Genomic DNA, 18,722 nt, shown 5'->3' on the forward strand with positions numbered 1-18,722 from the left:
CAGTTTTAATTTCATGTGGTACATATGTACTAGCAAACCCTGTTAGCAATGCTTATGATGCTCTAGAGATTTTGCCATGTGAGCAAACAGAAGCAAAATGACAACTAGATATTGTCTCATGCTAACAACAGCACAGCAGGTCCAGAATTTCATGTCAGTCACTGAGAAACCTTGTTTACTGGAAGCTGGCCATGAATTTCTTTACAGATCTAGCCAAATCCTTGGCAGAAGAGACCAGTTCGATCTGTTGCTCTCTCTCAAGAGTAGAGGCTTCCGGGCAGTGTAATTTCTTCTTGATGGTTTATGGGGTACAGCTGTAGGAAGCCCCTTTCATTAGGTGCATTGTGCTTCTCCAAAAGAGACACGGCTGAGCAGCACCAACACTGACTGTCTCATCTGCCTCCATCCTTCCTCACAGCCACTCAGCACACTTGTATTCCTCTTTTCTATTCGGAATCTGTTACAGCCAGAGGAAGACCTGTAGAGATTCATGGAGAGTGACTTCTGCTGCTGATACTGCTCCATTTTCATTGTCATATCCTAGACTCAACAAGTGTGCATGCAACAGAACATTTTGTGCTGTGCTGTGCTGTGCTATGCTGTGCTGTGCTGTGCTGTGCTGTGCTGTGAGGGTGGTGAGACACTGGAACAGGTTGCCCAGGGAGGTTGCGGATGTCCCAACCCTGGTAGTGTTTAAGGCCAGGTTGGATAAGGCCTTGAGCAACCTGGTCTAGTGCAAGGTGTCCATTGGGACTAGATGATCTTCATGGTCCCTTCATACCCCTTAACATCCTGCTGATTGTGAGCAAAGATTTAGCCAAGAAACACTGCAAAATCCTGAATGCTAATCCTGCCATTTAAACTATGCCCTCTGTATTCTTGAATAGCATAGGTTGCAGTAAGTGAGCAAATAACAACAAAACACACTGAATATTGTCACTGCATTTTAGCCTGAATTATTTGAAAACACAGTCATTGGGATAACAGTTTCATTATGGGACTAAGAAAATTAACACCTAAAATATATGTAAAACACTGGTTAATAGAATTTTGCTGGCCTTATACATTTTCCTAGTCCAAAATATGGATTATGATATGGCTGACTTGCAAGTCAAAAGTCATGGCTGACTGTGGCTGTTTTGCAAGTCAAAACAAATACCTGAAAAAATTCTAAAAACTATTTGGTATTATTTGTTATGTTTTTCTGTGTAAGGGAATTCAGCAATTTAAATTCATCAGTTATGACTGAAAAAACTTGTCCCTTGGCCTTCATATTTCCTGCTTATCCTTCATCAAAGAGCTGAGTGCCATTAAGTAGTAGCTTTACCCTCCAATCAGTGACCAGTGGATCTAATTCCTCATAACTCATTTGATAAAAGGTTATGGGGAAGTTTTGTGTTCTTAGCTAACTGTTGAGTAATGACCAGGTAGAATGTTGCTGTAAGAGAACTAATAACAGAAGCACTGGTTTTACTATTGTTGAGTTTTCAGTTTGGTTTTTTCATAAAATGTTCTTTAAACAGGCAAATTTATGTGTGACTCATATGTGGAAAATAACATGGGCTTAAATAAAGCCTAGCAATTACCTTCCTTCCTCCTCCCTTCCAATTTTATTCATGTCTTGCATGTTGAGGACTCATTAAATGAGAAACATTGATTGCTGAAAAAGGGTGTTATCATTGCCTATCACTACACCTCTGCTTTGAAAATGAGGCTTTGACAATATCCAGTGGCGTTGTGCTGCTGTTTCAGAAAATATTTGCGTGGGATGCAGCAGCACATGGATTTTGTACCCTAAAGGGGTGCCAGATGCCATGAGAGGTGCAGTAGTGCAGGGCTGAAGTGGTTACAGATAAAGCATCACTGTCTCATAAGGTCAAAGGAGGGTGGGCAGTGAGCTAGTGACAACTACTTCTGAAGCCCTCAGCCTTCAGCTGGGCTGCTTTTGTATTTTTCCCTTTGCCTTGCCTACACAAATTTACTTAATTTACCCAATTTACCCTTTTCTCCTTATAGCTCACACTGCTGGAGCAATTGTTCTACAAAGCTGAGGTCACAACATTTTGGTAAAGATTAGCAAAAAGAGTGATAGGGATGGGACAGTCCCCATGCTTGGTGACAGCATGGCTGGGCAGGTGGTCTGACTGGGCTGCAAGAGGGTTTTTTAGTATGGCTTAGACAGTAGGATTTATAAGGACACTTTGAATTTGAGGTGTAATTCAGTAGAGTTATTACCATCTCATTTGGCTTTGGGTCAAGATCCACAGAGGAGGATGAAGAGCTTCCCAGTAGGAAGAGCAGAGGGGTCAAAGGCATCAGTGATGCCGGCTCTTGCACTGAAGATGGTTTTGGTGGGAACATGGGGGGCAATGAAAATGCTTTTCAGCTTGAGCACACCCCAGGCTCATCCAGCCTACAAGTTTGCAGAGAGTAACTGCCACACAAAAAAATCCCCAAGAAGTGTCCCGTGGCTGTTTTTGTACTGTGCTGATGCACCACGTGGTGCCTGGGAGCCTTGATCCCTGCCTAGGAGACCCTTAGGCTAGCATAATGCTCAGGAATAACATTACCCACAATGGATATTTCCTAAAATCAAAAAATGTGGCATAGAGCACTGCTGACATATTTATCTGACCTGGATATCATCACAGTGTTATTAAACTGAAATAGAGTGACTGTGAGATTAACCTGCAAATAGAGCTAAAAAAATGACAATTCATACTGATTCTTGCATTCCTTCAACAGAAAAAACTGCTTAGACAATCTAATGGATGAAGATGAGAAAGACAGGGCAAAGAGGTGAGTATCTTTTCTTTTATAACTCTCTGTGATGAGCTTGATGCTGCTTGTTGTTGCAGAAGCTGTTTTATCCATAATCAATTAATCAAAGAGCAAGAGAGTAAAATACAGTCAGGCACAACTTGAAAAACTGCCATCTCACAGACTCCTACACCTGGCTGCACTGTAAGAAGAAAATAACCTAGCAGTGTTTCCTGTGGAAAATGTTAAAAAAGCCAAGGCATTGATCATTTTCTTCACATGACTGCAGAACATCAGAACTGAAGCACCAACAACATTCTTCTGCCACTGTAATACATCATCTGAGCTTCCAGAGTGTACAAAAATGTCGTGGTTTTCTTTTTTCTTTAAATACATTTTGCAAAAGAAAAAGAACAGGAAAAGTGGGGTTTCTTCCCTATTGAATGGTCATTTATTCATTTATTCATCAATGCCTATCTCACAGCAATGAAAACACCCAGAAGTTACCTTCAGAGCAGAGAAAGACCACGAAAAGTCAGCTCTAAACTGGCACAAACCTATATTCACATACAGTCTGTGCTCCACTGAGTCCCAGTTGGTGGGAATTCACTGTGAACCCTTTGTTGGGAGAGAAAAGGTGTGTTTCAAGGCAGAAGACCTGTGGCAGTGAAACTCTTAGTGACTGTCAGAGCTGACCGGCATCTGCAGTTTGGAAGCATTCAAAGTTATCAATGCCTCAGTCCACAGTTTAATTACTTTAGAGAGAGACAGAGGTTGCCCACATTTTTCCCTTTGGTTCCTTCTAATGAGAGTATTTCCAGTCCAGGCACAAGCAGTTGATCCAGTTTCATCTCTTTTGATTCCTTCTCTGCTTCTTTCCCTCCCTGCAGCTTTGTTTCACCAATATAGGTCAGCACAGGCTGCAGCCAGGCTCAGCTGTTCCCCTTTGCTTCCTTTTGGAGGGTGCAGAAAGGAGCCCACCTTGCAGCACTGCTTCACCTGCTAAAGGCCTGATCATCTTCAAGATATTTGTGTGCCAATTGTCTAGTAAAAGAAAAATTCATTAAATGAATGCATATATGTAAAAAAATAGGATAATATGTATCCTCGCTATCGGCAATTGTCATCACCATCTGGTATGGTTTTCATGCCGTTTGTTCCCAGAAGGAATTTTTGTCATACCCTGGGGCAGGCCTCTATCAGGGTGCATAAAAAAGTTATAACTTTCAAAATTAGAAAAGGAAACCGCTTCTTCAGATTGTAATTTAAGTTCATTTTGCTTTTTAGAAATAAAGCTAAAGTTGAAATCGAGCTTGAAATCATGAGATGCTTCATGAAGATCTAAAGTTAATACATTATACTGAAACAGCTCAGATTCATTTAAAAGCTACAGGTTTTTCTTCCAGAGAGAGTCAAGCTTAGGAGAAGCTATTTGATGAATATTTTGCTGCTATGTCATGTAAACTGAGGACTCTCACCTGTCCTGTTCCACAAGGGAAATGCTTTTTTTTCCTTCTATGTGGTATGAGGGCTGGGTCCCTCAGGGCTGAGAAACACCAGAGGGGATTAAAAAGCCCAGGAAATTGTTTTCTCCTTTTATTTTCTTGGTCAAAAGTAGGTGAGACTGAAAACTTCTGGGCCTAGGTTTTTGGGATGGTCTCAAGCCAGGAGGTGAGTTTCTCAGGTTAGGTGTGTGGAGAGATACACATCCACACCATGTCTATCTGCTGCAATTTATTAGGCACCTACAGGTTTTATTACACAGACATTGAAAAAGGATCCATCCTTTCCTGAGAAGAGGCACTTGCACTCCCACCCTTGTGCCAGGTGCTTAATATTTGGCCAAGATCAGGAAGAACAGTGGTTAAATTGAGCCCCCTTCTGCATCACCTGACTCCCTAAGGCACAACTTCACTCTGACAACCTGAGGACTAAAATGTGGGTATGATAGCACCACAGTTGGGAGCACTGAAGACCTGTGTGAGGTTTTCTGATCTTCTCAGATCAGAAGCCATAGTTTCCTTTTCAGTTCTTTGGTGCTGGATGAGGTTCATTTTGGTTTTAGATATTTATTAATTTTAAAGAAAAGGTGTGCTTTGTGCACTTTTTTCTCTATTTGCTCTTCTTTCAGTTTACTTTAATACTATATAATTTTAAAATACTTTTTTTACAATTCAGTTGAATTCCAAATTCCAACCAAAACCAGCTTGAAGTGAACCATGAGAAAGTGCTTAATCATGAAGACTACTATCTGCCATTTTCCACTGAAATAAAAAGTAAATTTAAGAGTGAAGGTATGTGGTACAGTTACTTGCATTGATGCATATATAACACACTCCACTGGACAGCCAGAAGAAATCTGAAATTTAGTGTAAAGTCACATTTCATTGTAAATTAGCAAAATGCAGTATCTATTACTCAGTCAGTATCTGTCTAAGAAAGCAAGCAGCATATATGTAAGTGAATAAAAATGGCTGTTAAGTTGTTGATTTTTGATCATTCTGAGTTCAGACTGTTCTGTATTGCTTTTAACTGTATTCACTAAAAATAACTGTATTCACTAAAAATCCTGATTTTATTCATACTGTGTCTTCTCCTTCCCCTTGAATGTGCTGTAATCTTTATGGAGTAGCAAGGAGGGAGGAGAGCTAGGACAAGTAGTATGGAATTAAGACAGAGGTTGTTTGGGCTTACTGTAATTGTATGCCCTAGCAGTGAAGTAAGCAAGGGTAGAAAATAATCTTCAAAGGGAAGTGATGAAAACAATGTTACTTCATGCATTTATAACTGTACTAAACAAAGTATTTTCAACTGCGCAGGGATAGTTTTTATCATTTTTTTCAATCTTTTCTCTTTTTTTTTTTCCTTTTCAAAATTTGACTGTTATCATCGATTCATATCTTGGTAGAGTTATTTCCACTAGAGGAGATTTTATATTTCCTTTGTGAATAAAATGTCAAGTGTTAAAAATAGATACTTTATATTTCTGTCAAGGCTTTTTTCTTTTCTTTTCTTTTCTTTTCTTTTCTTTTCTTTTCTTTTCTTTTCTTTTCTTTTCTTTTCTTTTCTTTTCTTTTCTTTTCTTTTCTTTTCTTTTCCTTTTTTTTAAGCAACACATTCCCTATTGACAGCTGGTGGTTTACTTTATTTTCAGGGAAATCTGGACTCTTTAGGCTTAAAATGAACTGAGGATTGAATTATGAGGAAGTAAAATGTTGATATTCTTAATGTTGCCCTGAACTGTAGAGAAAGAGGATAAGGCTGGAGCTTTTCACATCTTGTTCTGACAGCCTTTTGCAGTGTAATAAGAGCAAGCTGAAATCAGTCAGGCAGTATCCACCCAATCTCTTGTGTTCAAAGCTGTAAAATAATCAAGCATTGGCTTCTATCCAGCGTATCTCCAAGTGTGTTCAGGGTTGAGAGCAAGACAAACAAAAATTACCCCTCTGTCAGTAGTAACATCCAGAAGCCTCTGTAGTGATTTCTCTGCTGAAAATGTTTATTGCCATGCTGGTCCTCGCAGGGGATGTAGATGCTGGGCTAAATTCTGCTCTGACTTTCAGCATTGTGCATCCAGACCAGCTTTGAGGCACGGCAGAGTTAACTGGGACTGAAAAAGTCAGAGTGAGAACTGGCCTCTTGGCTTTTCTTTTCCATCTACATGTAACCAGATTTTTCAGTCTTTGCATAATTGACAAGGCAAATCTCATCTGCTTGAGGACCTTTCAGAAGAATAAACAAACCTACTGGGCTATACTTATTTCTATTTCCACATGGATACAGAAGTCCAGGTGACAATCTCTGAGTCAAACAGTTGTGGTATTCATGAGAACAAGTCAGAAAATGTGTGTGTACAGATTGGCATAGGGTTAAAAAAAACCAAAGTGCGCATGCTGAAAAGATTATCAACAGCCTTAATGACAGTATTATGATGGTGCCAAAGTACCCCAAATGAAATCAAATCCTTTCTTCCTTTGAGCTCTTGAAACACAGCATCAGAAGCAGTCTCTCTCTGAGGAATCTGCAATCTAAACAGACAAGACTGGTGAAGAAAGCTGTAGAGTCTTTGTTTTAAACCTAGAGATTGGGGCACTGGCGCTGATTTTCCCAGTGGCACAGATTAAGGGCAAGCACTGCTGGCACTTCCAAGACCCCAAGTCTGGAAATGCATCCCAGCCTCAGGCAATCCATGCTGATGCCCTCTCTCCTGCTTGTCATTGTGACCTTGGAAAGGAGACCAAACAAAGTGGCATCTAAACCAGATAGGAACTGCAGCAACTTCTGTCTACTCAGGTCTCTGATCTCAATGACTGGAAGACAATATCCTGATTCTTCTCTGCCAGCCTGGAGGTAGGCAGAGCACCTGTGATCAAAGTGGGCAAGTCCTTCTAGATCAACCCAGCTCCTGTGCAACAGCTGCAGGACTGGGATCCCTCTCTTCTGTTAAGACTGCACAGATGGGTATGATCCAGTGTCTACTCTTCTTCTTTATGGACAGTTTTACTGTTGTCACAGTATTCCTATTTCTTCTCACTCTGAGTGCCTCCCCAGAGAGTGCATGAATTTTTAAGATCCTACATATGTCTGGGAGATGGACAGAGCTCCTTCACCTACAATCTCAATGCTGTCCTGATAAGCTCAGCCAGAGTGTCCAGAGGCAGCACAGGGGAGTGAGCAGAGCCTCCATCTCCCCACTGGGCACTAAAGGTGGCTCAAAGACAAGAGCAGGAGGTGGGAACTGTTGCCTCCTACTTGCTTCTGCAGCTTTGCTGGAGTCCAGTGTCAATCTTCACATGCTGACACGTGCAGCCAAGCTGATTTTATGTAAATACATTGCAAAGAGCAGGTACATGATGATTTTCCTTCTTGCTCTGCTCATCCTTTGTTTCTTTTCCCCTGTCTACAGGGCTTCGCGTAACAAGTCTGAGAAGAAGAGGCGCGATCAGTTCAATGTTCTCATCAAAGAGCTCAGCTCCATGCTTCCAGGCAACACTCGCAAAATGGACAAAACCACTGTGCTGGAAAAAGTCATAGGCTTTCTGCAGAAACATAATGGTAAGCTTTAGTGCTGCTCTTCATGCACTTGCCAGACAGTTACTGTAATATCCTGTTTCCTTCAATGATTATCAGAATGGCTTGAGGGACCTAAAAGTGCCAACATAAGGTATTTGAAGTTTTTACCTACCTCATCAAAAAAGATCATTTGCAGACACTGTGCTGCCCAAATACATCTCCTTATTTGCTCTTCAGTTGAAGATGACTCTCAACCTGCTAGAGAAGGGGCAAATAGCAGCAGCTGAGAGAAGGACGGCAACAGTGCCCTGCAGCATTCATGAAGAAGACAGATGCTTTGAACAAGAGAGATTTGGGAGCAGAGGGAAGATTCCCTTACTTGAAATTTGCAATATTCTGAGCAGAAGAACAAAGCATTTGCCCCAGTTTCTCTGCAGAAAAAATGCAGGGAAGCAATCTGTTCAGCACCCCAGCTCCTCAGTGAACTGTGCAGGACTCAATTTTCCACGTTGAGTAGAAAACTCAGACCAGAAAATCCCTCATTTTTTGAAGCTGGCAGCAGCACATTGCATCCACAGATAGTTGACATGCTTCACCCAGTTTGCACAAGCAGAAGCTACATCACATGTGCACAGCATCCAATTGCAGTAGTCAAGTTCAGCATCAGAAAGCCAGGAGTTCATTTTTTTAAATGCTTGCACCAGAGACAGTTAAGTCCCTTAGAAATGTACCTTCACAGAGGGCAGAGGAGATTTCTGACCTTGCTGATTTACTCTCTTAGGTCTAGTTTCTACTCAGAGGGGGGAATGTGCACTGTGGCTTTCCTGATGCTTTGACATCCACCAGTAGTGGTCACCTGAAATGCTCCTCCCTTGTAAATCAGGGCACTTATTAAAATGGGCCTGGGCCTCTCCTGCTCTGCCCCTATGATGAAGAGGTTTCAGTGGGTGATTGTGGGGAATGCCCCTGGTCCCAGAAAGCATAAAGGGGTCTCACAGGATGATGCACTATGTCACCTGGCTTACCTTGGCTCATCCAGCACCTCCTTCCTGCACTCTCTGGAGAACTCTGGGTGTAACAGGAAAGATCAATAAAACTCTTATATCATGACTTGCAACAGAATGGAGTCACAGATGTTGATCTTACTGAGGAAATAATTTTAATGGTTCTGGCATTAGAGTGCAATTTCTCCTTAAATGAATTTTTGACACAGACAAGATAGAATCATATATTTGTTTAGGTTGGAAAAGATATTTAAGAGCAATGAGTCCAACTGTTAACCTATGGTTTGTATAGGAGAGGATGACCAGGACATCTCAAGGTTTAATAGTTATGTACACTTTTTTTTTTTAATTATAGTAATAACTCACCTTTTTTTTTAGCTGCCCAAGGCACAGGAAGATGTGAATATGCTCAATTATAAATCTGAGCAAAGAACGATCACCTAAAATTTGAAATAAGTGTATAAATGTAGTTGAAGGTCCAAATAATTTACTCCAAAAGGTGCTTTTCCTTGAGAAACAGCTAAATGAAGGAAAGCTAACAGTCACAAATCTTTCCACAGCAATTGGGTCAAAATGTGACTGGGGTTTGTGCACTGGCTAAAAAAAGCAAATGTTATCTATTTTTAAAGCAGATTAGTAGTCACAGAATATAATACAAAGCATCAGCATTTAAAAGTGTTGATTATCCTCAGTGTACTTTGGATCTGGTTTATTGAGTCATGTTCCCTTCCATTTGGTAGGCTAAACCAAGATTTTAGTCATAACAGAGGAGAAGGCAAATTTTCAGATTTTTTCCTTCATAAACAGCCTCCTTCATTATAATCCACAGAATCTCCCAAATCTCAAGTAATTCTCTCAACACTCACCATTTCATGTACATTGGCTTTTCCAAGCTACAGATCTACTGAAAGTATCCTATATTCTGAAAAGACTTAAAAAAATCTGATGGACTCTTTTTCCTTAGTCTCCTTTTCAAAGCTGTGTGTAAGACCATGGGGGCTGTGGAGAGTTGCCGTGCTGCCAGTGACATCCCCCAGTAGTGCAGAGAGCAACTCAAATGAGCTGGTAGGAGCAAATGGCTGCATCTCCACTAATACAGCCTGAACAGAGGATTTGATTTCTTTCTTGGTGACAAAAATCACTGGCACTTGTAGAAATTTACTGTCTTTAGTATCATTTTTTCATTTGTGTTCCTCTGGCCAGTATACCCATGTGCTCTGAATACAGAGCATTGAGTATTACATGCTCTGGAAGTGTTAATCAACAGGATTAATTAAAGTGCTAATCAACAGGAGGTGCTGAAAAGAGAGGAGTCTGTGCTCACCATCCCCTCACTACTAGACCTGAGTGAGGGAGCCCTCCTAGAGAAGCAGAATGAGCAGCAAACTACAAAACCAGCTCAAGTTTCTGTAAATTACCCCCAGAATCCTGTCTGACTCAGAGCTAACAGTGCAACCAGTTATCCAGTATGGTCCCCAGTTTCAGTGCAAAGCTGTGAGTTGTCATCCTGGTGTATCTGCACTCCTCCATGGAAAGCCCTTTGGAGCAAGCCCTCTGCCATGGGGTCAGGATAAGACAACAGTGGGGCAGATCTCCTCTTGGGGCCTTATGGGCTGGCAGCACAGGGGACCCTGCCCTCCAGACAGGATTTGGGATGAGATGCTGGTGCTCCTTTTGTTCTCCTGGGCTACCCTGCACCATGTGGCTGAAGGCAGAGGGAGGGTGGTGGCAGTAGCACCAGTGTAAAGCTGCTGCTAATGCTTGTGATTCGCTCTCCTTTTGGAAAACAGAGCAATAGCTCTGCAGTTTGGGGTCACAGCCCTTTGGGACTCCTCTGAAGAAGCTTTCTTTCTGTTCTGTTCGGCACAGAAGCTATAGGCTGAAGCCTCTCTAGCATCCTGATTTTGAAGCTGTAAATTGTAAATAGCAATTGGACACATGCTAATCCTTGCCTTGATTTTAATTTCATGCAAAGTGGTTTTATCTTTTGATCAATACCCCTGTAATGCTGCTTGAGATCAATAGCCTTGTGAATACAAGCCCCCACTGAAGTCAGTACAAGTTGACTTGAGTAAAAAATGAGGAAAACATTTCAGGCTTGAAAACTGCAATTTTTGGATACAAAGGTTATTTCTCTCTTTTCCTAGCAACTCATATGTAATATTTCAAGATAGAAGTTAATTTGAATTTTAAAGATGTAAATATTCTCTTTGTCTAGAAGTCTCAGCACAGACAGAGATTTCTGAAATTCAGCAGGACTGGAAGCCTTCATTTCTCAGCAATGAAGAATTCACCCAGCTGATGTTGGAGGTAAACATGCACATACACCTTTCCTAATTTTGTCTAGCACTCACGGAAATGCCCATGCATTTAGAGCAAACTGTCATCTGCAGTTCCAAAAGAGGAGGTTTTGGGAACTCTGTATTTGACCATCAAGCAGAGCTGTCACTGGGGTAAAGTCCCCACCTGTTGCTCTTCCCTCTCAGCAGTACCGTTGCGCTGGGCTGCTGCAGCCTGCAGAGCTGTGCAGCAGCTCCCAAGAAAAGAAGTTCAGGGCAAAGATTCAAATCACAGGTTATTTTTTTTTTTACAAACAGAGGTGAGGTAAAGGGCACATGGCTGTTTTTCTCCTGTTCTTGGAAGGAATTGTTAGCATCTAATATTTATGCAAGATTAGCACCTGAAATGCAGTGGTGTCACATCCCTCTAGTGCTAGGTGCTGAACAAGCAGATAAAGCCTGACAGCTCCTCTTGGCTTGATACAGTTGGTACTTCCACTCTGCTTTTCAAGGCCCTTATCAAACACCTCTTGTTCTAGCATTTTCCAATCATAGTTATTCAATTATAGCATAGGTTCTTTTAATGCTAGCTGGGATTTGAAGGGAGGCGATGCAATGGTGTTTATGTAGATTCAAAATGAAAAGCAAATGAGTTGCTAGAATGCATTTTTCTCTCTCAGTAATAGCTAGAACTGCCTTTAGCCAGGGTCTTCTCCTGTACTAAACACAGAGATGTTGCATAGCCCCACAGTGTCCTTTGAGAACAAGCTTCTCCTCTCACAAATGGTGTGAACGTGGCACATGATCCAGGCTCTGGTGATGGGCAGGGAAGGATGTGGGGAGCAACTTCACCACCAAGGAGTGGCATAAAGCCGGAGCACGTTGCTGGCTCCCAGAGGCTGGCAGTCCTTTGGCCATTGCAATTTGTTGTGATGAGACTCCCCTGGGCTAGTTTTATGAGACACTTTGCTCCCATTGCTCTGACAACCACCCATTTCCATCTCTGTGCACAGGAACTTAACACACATAACTCCTTCAATCTGCACTGAAATATGTCCCTCAGATAGCAGTAAATTGACTGTTGTTTTGACAGGTTGGGTCTTTGTTGATTCTACTTGTATGCTACACAATTTTAGATTAAAACAATCACTTTTGGTTTCCCAGCTTATAAATCACCTTCTTGCTACAGTGATTTTCCATGCCCTTCAAGACAACATTGGGTATTGGGATGTCCTGTTGTGACAGATGTTCATCATTCCCTGCTATTTTGCCTTTCTACTAATCTTATTTTATTAGCATTTGGACAAGACTGCTTGAAGTTTTTCCCATCCTGTTATTAAAAGATGGATAGGGTTTTTTCTGAGCACTAATTCAAAAGACTCAAGGCATAATTGACTGCAGTATATATAATATATCAGCTTTTATTATATATATATATATTATATATATATAATATATCAGCTTTCCTGAAAATGGCCTTTTCTTACCACATTGAAAAGGCTGTCACCAAATTACAGTGGGCATTAGGCTCTGTTTGTCTGTCTAGGACTGATGCAATAGTAAAACCTTTGAAGATGAAAATTCTCTCTAAATGTTGGAATGTCCAGTTGCAAGTAAATAAAAACAGAGTTATGTATGCACACATTAACTTGATTTTACCACAAAGCTCTGATATGAGTCACTGTGTGTAATTTGCATTGGATATGAAATAAAGACTTGATTTTTTAAAAACTAACAACCTTCACCATAGTAACATGCACGATCCAACTGCCTTGTAAAACCACTGCTCTCTTCTATGGGTTAACAGCTATCATGCTTTTTTAGAAAACAGCTTGAATGTACTGCACTCAAGAAAAACATATTCTCTGCACCTAGATTAACAAAATCAAACTAACTATAGCAGCTGGAGGGTTTTCAGAGATGCTAAACACTCACTCTTCTACTGGGGTATAAGTTATTGACTTGCTTTTCAAAGGATTGAAGCACCAGCAGATTCCCATTGACTTAAATAGTTGTGGGTGCTCAGCATTCTCTGGAAAAAGGAACATATGTTTGTGTCTTTATTCAAGGCTTTGTGTTTTCCCTTTTTTTTTCTTTTTTTTTTTTTTTTAACAATTAGCATTTTCCAGTATTCTCAGAATTCTTTCCCTTATTGAAGTCAGTGGGGGGGAAGGATGTGCTGTGGCTTACAAGATCAACTGCAAGTCTGGCTTGGAGGCAGGCCTGGATTTGTGGTATGGTTTTTAATGCTGCTGTGACTCTCTGGTCAGGCTGTTTGCAGTACACCTGTCTCCTGAGCAGGTATGGCCCCTGGAGCATTGTCAAACACTGCTCTGATTCAGCTGTGCTTGCAGGGCCTTTGCTGCTCAAGTACTGCTGGCAAAACAGATTCCAGATCAGTGGGGAACTGACAGGAAGGACCCAGACTTGCTCCACTTGAAGGCTTGGGAGCCTCACTGGTGACTCCCTAATGATCATGGGAAGGTTTTAATATATTATCTGGGCACCTACTGTTGTGTCTTAATTTTTTGAGATGTTCTCCTTACAGTGATCTGAAGATCATCTAGCTTTATTTCACTCTGAGGAGAATCCCCCAAAAAATTAAGTTAATCTTGCCTTAGATCTCAAAATCCACCTAGGTTTAATTCTGAGCAAAACTTAGCTCAAAACTTGGCAGCTCAGACTAAAGAAGAGACTCACTTTGAAGGTGAAATTGCTCCTGTGCAGAGGGTGGGGATAAGGCTGACATTTCCCTTCAGTCCTGTGAGTGAAGGGGCTTACTACAAGATGGGACCAAAGTGAGGAAGAAACTCTGCAGAAGGGTGAATTTGTCTTGGAATGAGTGATCTAATACCATGACCTTTAAAATAAATCACTCAATTAAAACTCAGGCTAAGGATTATTTGATCATTTGCATTGCTTTTACTTACATGAAAGCCCAGTAATATACAATGTTACATTAATACAAACTGAGATTTATGGGGTTTGCAGAGAAGTACCGTTTTGAGATAGGACTGCATCCTTTCATCGTCCTTTGATATTTACACAGAGCTCAAATGTTCATTTTAATAACTTCCAAGGGATCCAGTCATAGTCATTTTGCATTATTAAAATGTGTGATTAATTTAAAAACTGAGACATGAAATGTTCCTGTGAGCCCTTTGTTGCTTCAATAGTAGGTTTTACTAGACTACAAAGAGTCTTGTAAAAGTTAAATCAGACTGTAAAATCAGAGAATTACTGTTCTGCAACTTGAGATAACATTCCTACAACTCGATAACAATATGGTGCCGAAGTCAAACTGTTTTGATCAATACATGATGAGATGTCCTGTTTACACCAGTCATTCCTATTAAAGCACTCTGCACTTGTCTGTTTTCCTTAGGCATTAGATGGCTTCATTATAGCAGTAACCACAGGTGGAAGCATCATCTATGTGTCTGACAGCATCACACCTCTTCTGGGGCATTTACCGGTGAGTAATTCTGGCACTGCCTTTTCTACTACACGTTGTAGAATTGGGCACTGCACTTGTAGGAGCAGTGTAAAACAGTGCTGGGGATGGTGTTTTCCTGAAAATGTGGTGAGGGAGTTTGTCCCTGCATTATGCTGGCTGCTGCTGTTGCTCAGCTCTGCACTCTCTCTGTCTGATTCATATCCTTCAGGTTTTTGTTGCTATGAGGCACTTCAGCTTGAATGGAAAAAGCTCTGCAGGAATAGTCTGGCCAGGGGAGGGACAGGGTGACCTGGCTGATCTTTTCCATCTCTGATTTCTAAGCTAGCAGAGAATAGCACCAGTGCTGCTGGCAGCCCAGTGAGGAGCTTGTTAAGGGCCTTATGCTGCTCCCAGGGAGGTAAAGGACAAAAGCCCCATTTAATCTGGAGTTAGCTGGAGGCTGCTGACAGCTCTCCCTGCAGCTCCCCTGTGCTTTCCCAAGGGGAGCACACTGCTCCCAGGAGCTGCTGGTGGAGCCAATGCTGGGTGCAACCCTACACCAGTGCAGCCGATGCTCAGTACATTCAGCTTCTTTTGTCTGTGTGCTGCTCCAGGAGACACTCCTGTGCTTTGGCTTGGGCTGGAGGAGCAGGGGCGAGGGACCGCTCCAAACCCTGCTCCTGTTGCTAAGGCTGCTCTAGGAGAAATGGCACAATAATTATGGATTAATCCTCACACTCATTTTTAGTACCCTGGTCTCAAATAAATACATGCCCAGGAGAAAAAATTAGCTGCCAAATCATTATTGTACTACCCCCTGCCATGTTCTTAAGAAAATTACAATTCTCTTTCTCTCATTTAGTTTTTCACCAAATACGTGTTATGTTTTCCACCCAGACAAATGTATTTCACAACACTACCTTGCTGGAATAAGAAGGAAAATTATTTTCTTCTGAGACAAAAGAACTTGATGAAAGAGCAGCTCCTGGTAAATGCAAAAATATTGCTATGCAACAACAGATTGAACTGAGTCTATCTATTTCAGTTCTCTTTCATCCTCAACAGTTTAGAAGACCAGTACTTGACTGTTTGCTGACACTTTCTTCACTTCAGGGGTGGGAGAGCTCTGTCCTATACACAGGCTGTGGAGTTCTCATACACTTACTGATTTCCATGAAATTTCCTTGTCTTTTATCATTTGGAGGTTTCATTGGTATCCCTTTCAAATACTGATTCTTAGTAGAGGTGATAGATCTGCTGAGGGAAAGTATTCCTCTTCAGGAAGACACATTTCAGACCCTGTGCCTGAAGTCTGAAGCCCTGACTGAACATGGATAGATTCAGGTTTACAATTCCTGAGTTGTACCATCAGAACCTAAATTGGTTTTCTCTCCCAAAGACATGCTTTGTGTGATAACCTGACATGGTATCCAGCCCAAAATAAGGATAAAGATGGAACATTATTTTTTATTTGCATAGAAGCAGCACATGGCAGTCCAAGTCAGGGACCAGCCTGGCTGGGTTGGAGGTGGAGCAGACCTTCCTGCAGCTGCTGGAGTGGTAATGGTTAACAACAGCCCCACCAGCCAACACATGCAGAGGAAGCATCCCAGAGGCCATAACTGAGCAAGGAATAAATGCCTCTGCCTGCCCCAGGTTAGCAAATCTCTGTGGCCATGGGCAGGGGCCCAGCTGAGGGTGCTTCTAGGTGCACATTGGGTATTTTAGTCCTCTGTTGCCCTTGCCATTTGTTTTTTTTAAGTTTTAAAACTCATCAGAGTGCTATCTGGAAAATCTATGTGCCTTATTTTGTTTACCTCGAGGATCTATTTGTAAGCTAAATTCAGTCACTGTTTGAGGGACAAAATACCAATTCTTTCTCCTCTGTGACAACAGGGAAAAAATACTCTGAAAATCTTCTGCTTTGTACAATGAAAGGAATGCAAAACTGTGCAGAATGCAGAGCAGGGCTCTCTGAGGAATCCTGTTAAGAAAACTGATGTATTTTCTTTCATTAAAATCATGAAAGTTCCAGTGCTGAGAACAAATATATCTGGTTCTCTTTAACACAGCTTCCCGTACTTCCATGGAGAATTTTCAGACACAAGCTTCCCTTGTTGTAATTCTAGATTTTTTTTAATGAGGTCTGGAGACTACACATAGGGTTAGTTGAGATGGAGAGGTCAATCTCACATGGTAAGGATGACTCTTAACTGAAGTGAACTCATTGAAATCTGATCACAACTCAGCATTTGCCAGTCAGATGGTACACTGTGACTCCAGGAATATGCAGTCTCTTGAGAAGGGTCCTCCCTGTCCCTTCTTGCCTGCTTTTGCAGAAGGTCCCTGGCAGGGTTGAGATTTCTCCTCAGGGGTGACCCACTGAAACTCAAGGAGCTGCTCTGCTGTGTTGGGTGCTTAAGGCAAACCCCAGGGTGGAAGAATCCAGGACATGGCACCTTACAGTGTGCAGAAGTTAATCATGCTGTGTTGCTGTTACAGGGTAGCAGTGGGAATCAGTACAGGACATACAGGTTCATACAGGGGCCAAATCCCAGCACACCAGTGCATAGCCATCTTTATTTCTTGTGTTGATGGGAAAGAAATCTGTCTCATTTGCAGCCCTCCACCATCCCTTTCCTAGTCACCATGTTTGCTTAGATCCTTTGATTTTTTTTCTCCCTGCAGCTAGAATTTTTCCACCTAACCATCACCCCCACCCCACAATAAAAGCAATGAAATTATGAGGAAGGAGTTCCATTCTGGAGTACAGCTGTTTTGTTGAAACTGCAAAAATATTTTAACTATGCATCCCATTATTGCAGAACTTGATGTATTGTGTTTAGAACAGACCAGCATCCATGTAGGCAAAGGTGTTCTTTGCCTGCCTTAGCTTTCAGGAGTAAATACTCCAAAGCTTTGCTTAGCAGGATCCATAGATTTGAAGAAGCAGAGTAGATTCCAGGCTTAGCAGCATAACTGTGCATTAACATAGTCCATCTAACAAGTCTTCCCACAGTCATTGTAGTTTATCTTTTGCCTGCTTTGCCTATCTCATTCAGCAATACTCTGGCTGTCTCAGTCAGTGGCAAAGAACTGCTCACTGCAGAATAATTAGACAGAGCTACAAACCATTCCCCTCTAACTGATTCATTTTTATCACTGATGGTCAAATTTTGCCAATATTATCAGGTCAGAAAAGACCTGAAAAATCATCAAGTCCAACCTTTGACCTAATACCACCATGCCCACTAAACCAAAGTGCAATGTCCACTCATTTTTTGAACTCTTCCAGGGATGGTGATTCTGCCCACTTTCCTGGGCAGCCTCTTTCCATGCTTAATCACTCTGCCATGAAGAAATTTTTTCAGATGTCCAGCCTGAGCCTCCCCTGCTGCAGCTTGAATCCATTTCCCCTTGTCCTGTCACTGGTTGCCTGGGAGAAGAGACCAACCTCCACGTCACCACAACCTCCTTTCAGATAGTTTTAAGAGTATGATAAGGTCTCCCCTGAGCCTCCTTTTCTCCAGGCTAAACAATTCTAACTCCCTCAGCTGGTCCTTGTAAGACCTGTGCTCCTGACCCCTCCCCAGCTCTGTTGTCTTTCTCTGGACACACTGCAGCACCTCAGTGGGAAATGAATTCAGCAGCCCAGAACTGGATGCAGCATTTGAGGTGTGGCCTCATCAGTCCCCAGTACAGGGAGCAATCTCTGCCCTGCTCCTGCTGGCCACACTATTGCTGACACAGGCCAGGTCACCATTGGCCTTCTTGGCCACCTGGGCACTGCTGGCTCATGTTCAGCTGCTGTGGACCAGAACCCCCAGGTCCTTTTCCACTGGGCAGCTTCCCAGCCTCTCTGCCCCCAACCCGTAGCACTGCCTGGGGTTGTTGTGACCCAAGGGCAGGATGTGGTACTTTGCCTTGTTGGACCCTCATACAGTTGGTTTCAGGTCTTTCCAGATCCAGTCTGTCCAGATCCCTTTGCAGAGCCTATCTGTTTCACCACCTACCTTTTTGCCATGGCATCAGGTGTCTGCTCTTTGAGTCTGGTGCAGAATTAGCTATGAATAGCTTGCTTGGCATTTTCTACAGTTCCAGTGAGACAGTGGAATATTTGCTTCCATCTCTTTGTTTGACTTAGCAATGTATTCTGGATTGACATATTGATTCGAAAGCATTGTTGAAGTCTTGATGTGTACAAGATCTAGAAATTCTGTTCTGTGCACT

The 18,722-nt window shown here is 42.0% G+C and overlaps 1 protein-coding gene across 2 annotated transcripts in view; it reads left to right on the top strand.

Moving 5' to 3' along the window:
* NPAS2 (neuronal PAS domain protein 2) overlaps window positions 1-18,722 on the top strand; it is a 104,333-nt gene that overhangs the window by 47,675 nt on the left and 37,936 nt on the right. For both annotated transcript variants that reach the window (XM_066545237.1, XM_066545238.1), the window contains exons 2-5: window positions 2,746-2,799; window positions 7,667-7,815; window positions 10,996-11,087; window positions 14,442-14,531. In XM_066545237.1, the coding sequence (XP_066401334.1) occupies window positions 2,768-2,799; window positions 7,667-7,815; window positions 10,996-11,087; window positions 14,442-14,531 (363 nt within the window). In that variant the 5' untranslated portion in view covers window positions 2,746-2,767. The remainder of the gene's footprint in view (window positions 1-2,745; window positions 2,800-7,666; window positions 7,816-10,995; window positions 11,088-14,441; window positions 14,532-18,722) is intronic.

The sequence above is a fragment of the Molothrus aeneus genome, chromosome 2, assembly GCF_037042795.1.
Source record: "Molothrus aeneus isolate 106 chromosome 2, BPBGC_Maene_1.0, whole genome shotgun sequence".
NCBI classification, from domain to species: Eukaryota; Metazoa; Chordata; class Aves; order Passeriformes; family Icteridae; genus Molothrus; species Molothrus aeneus.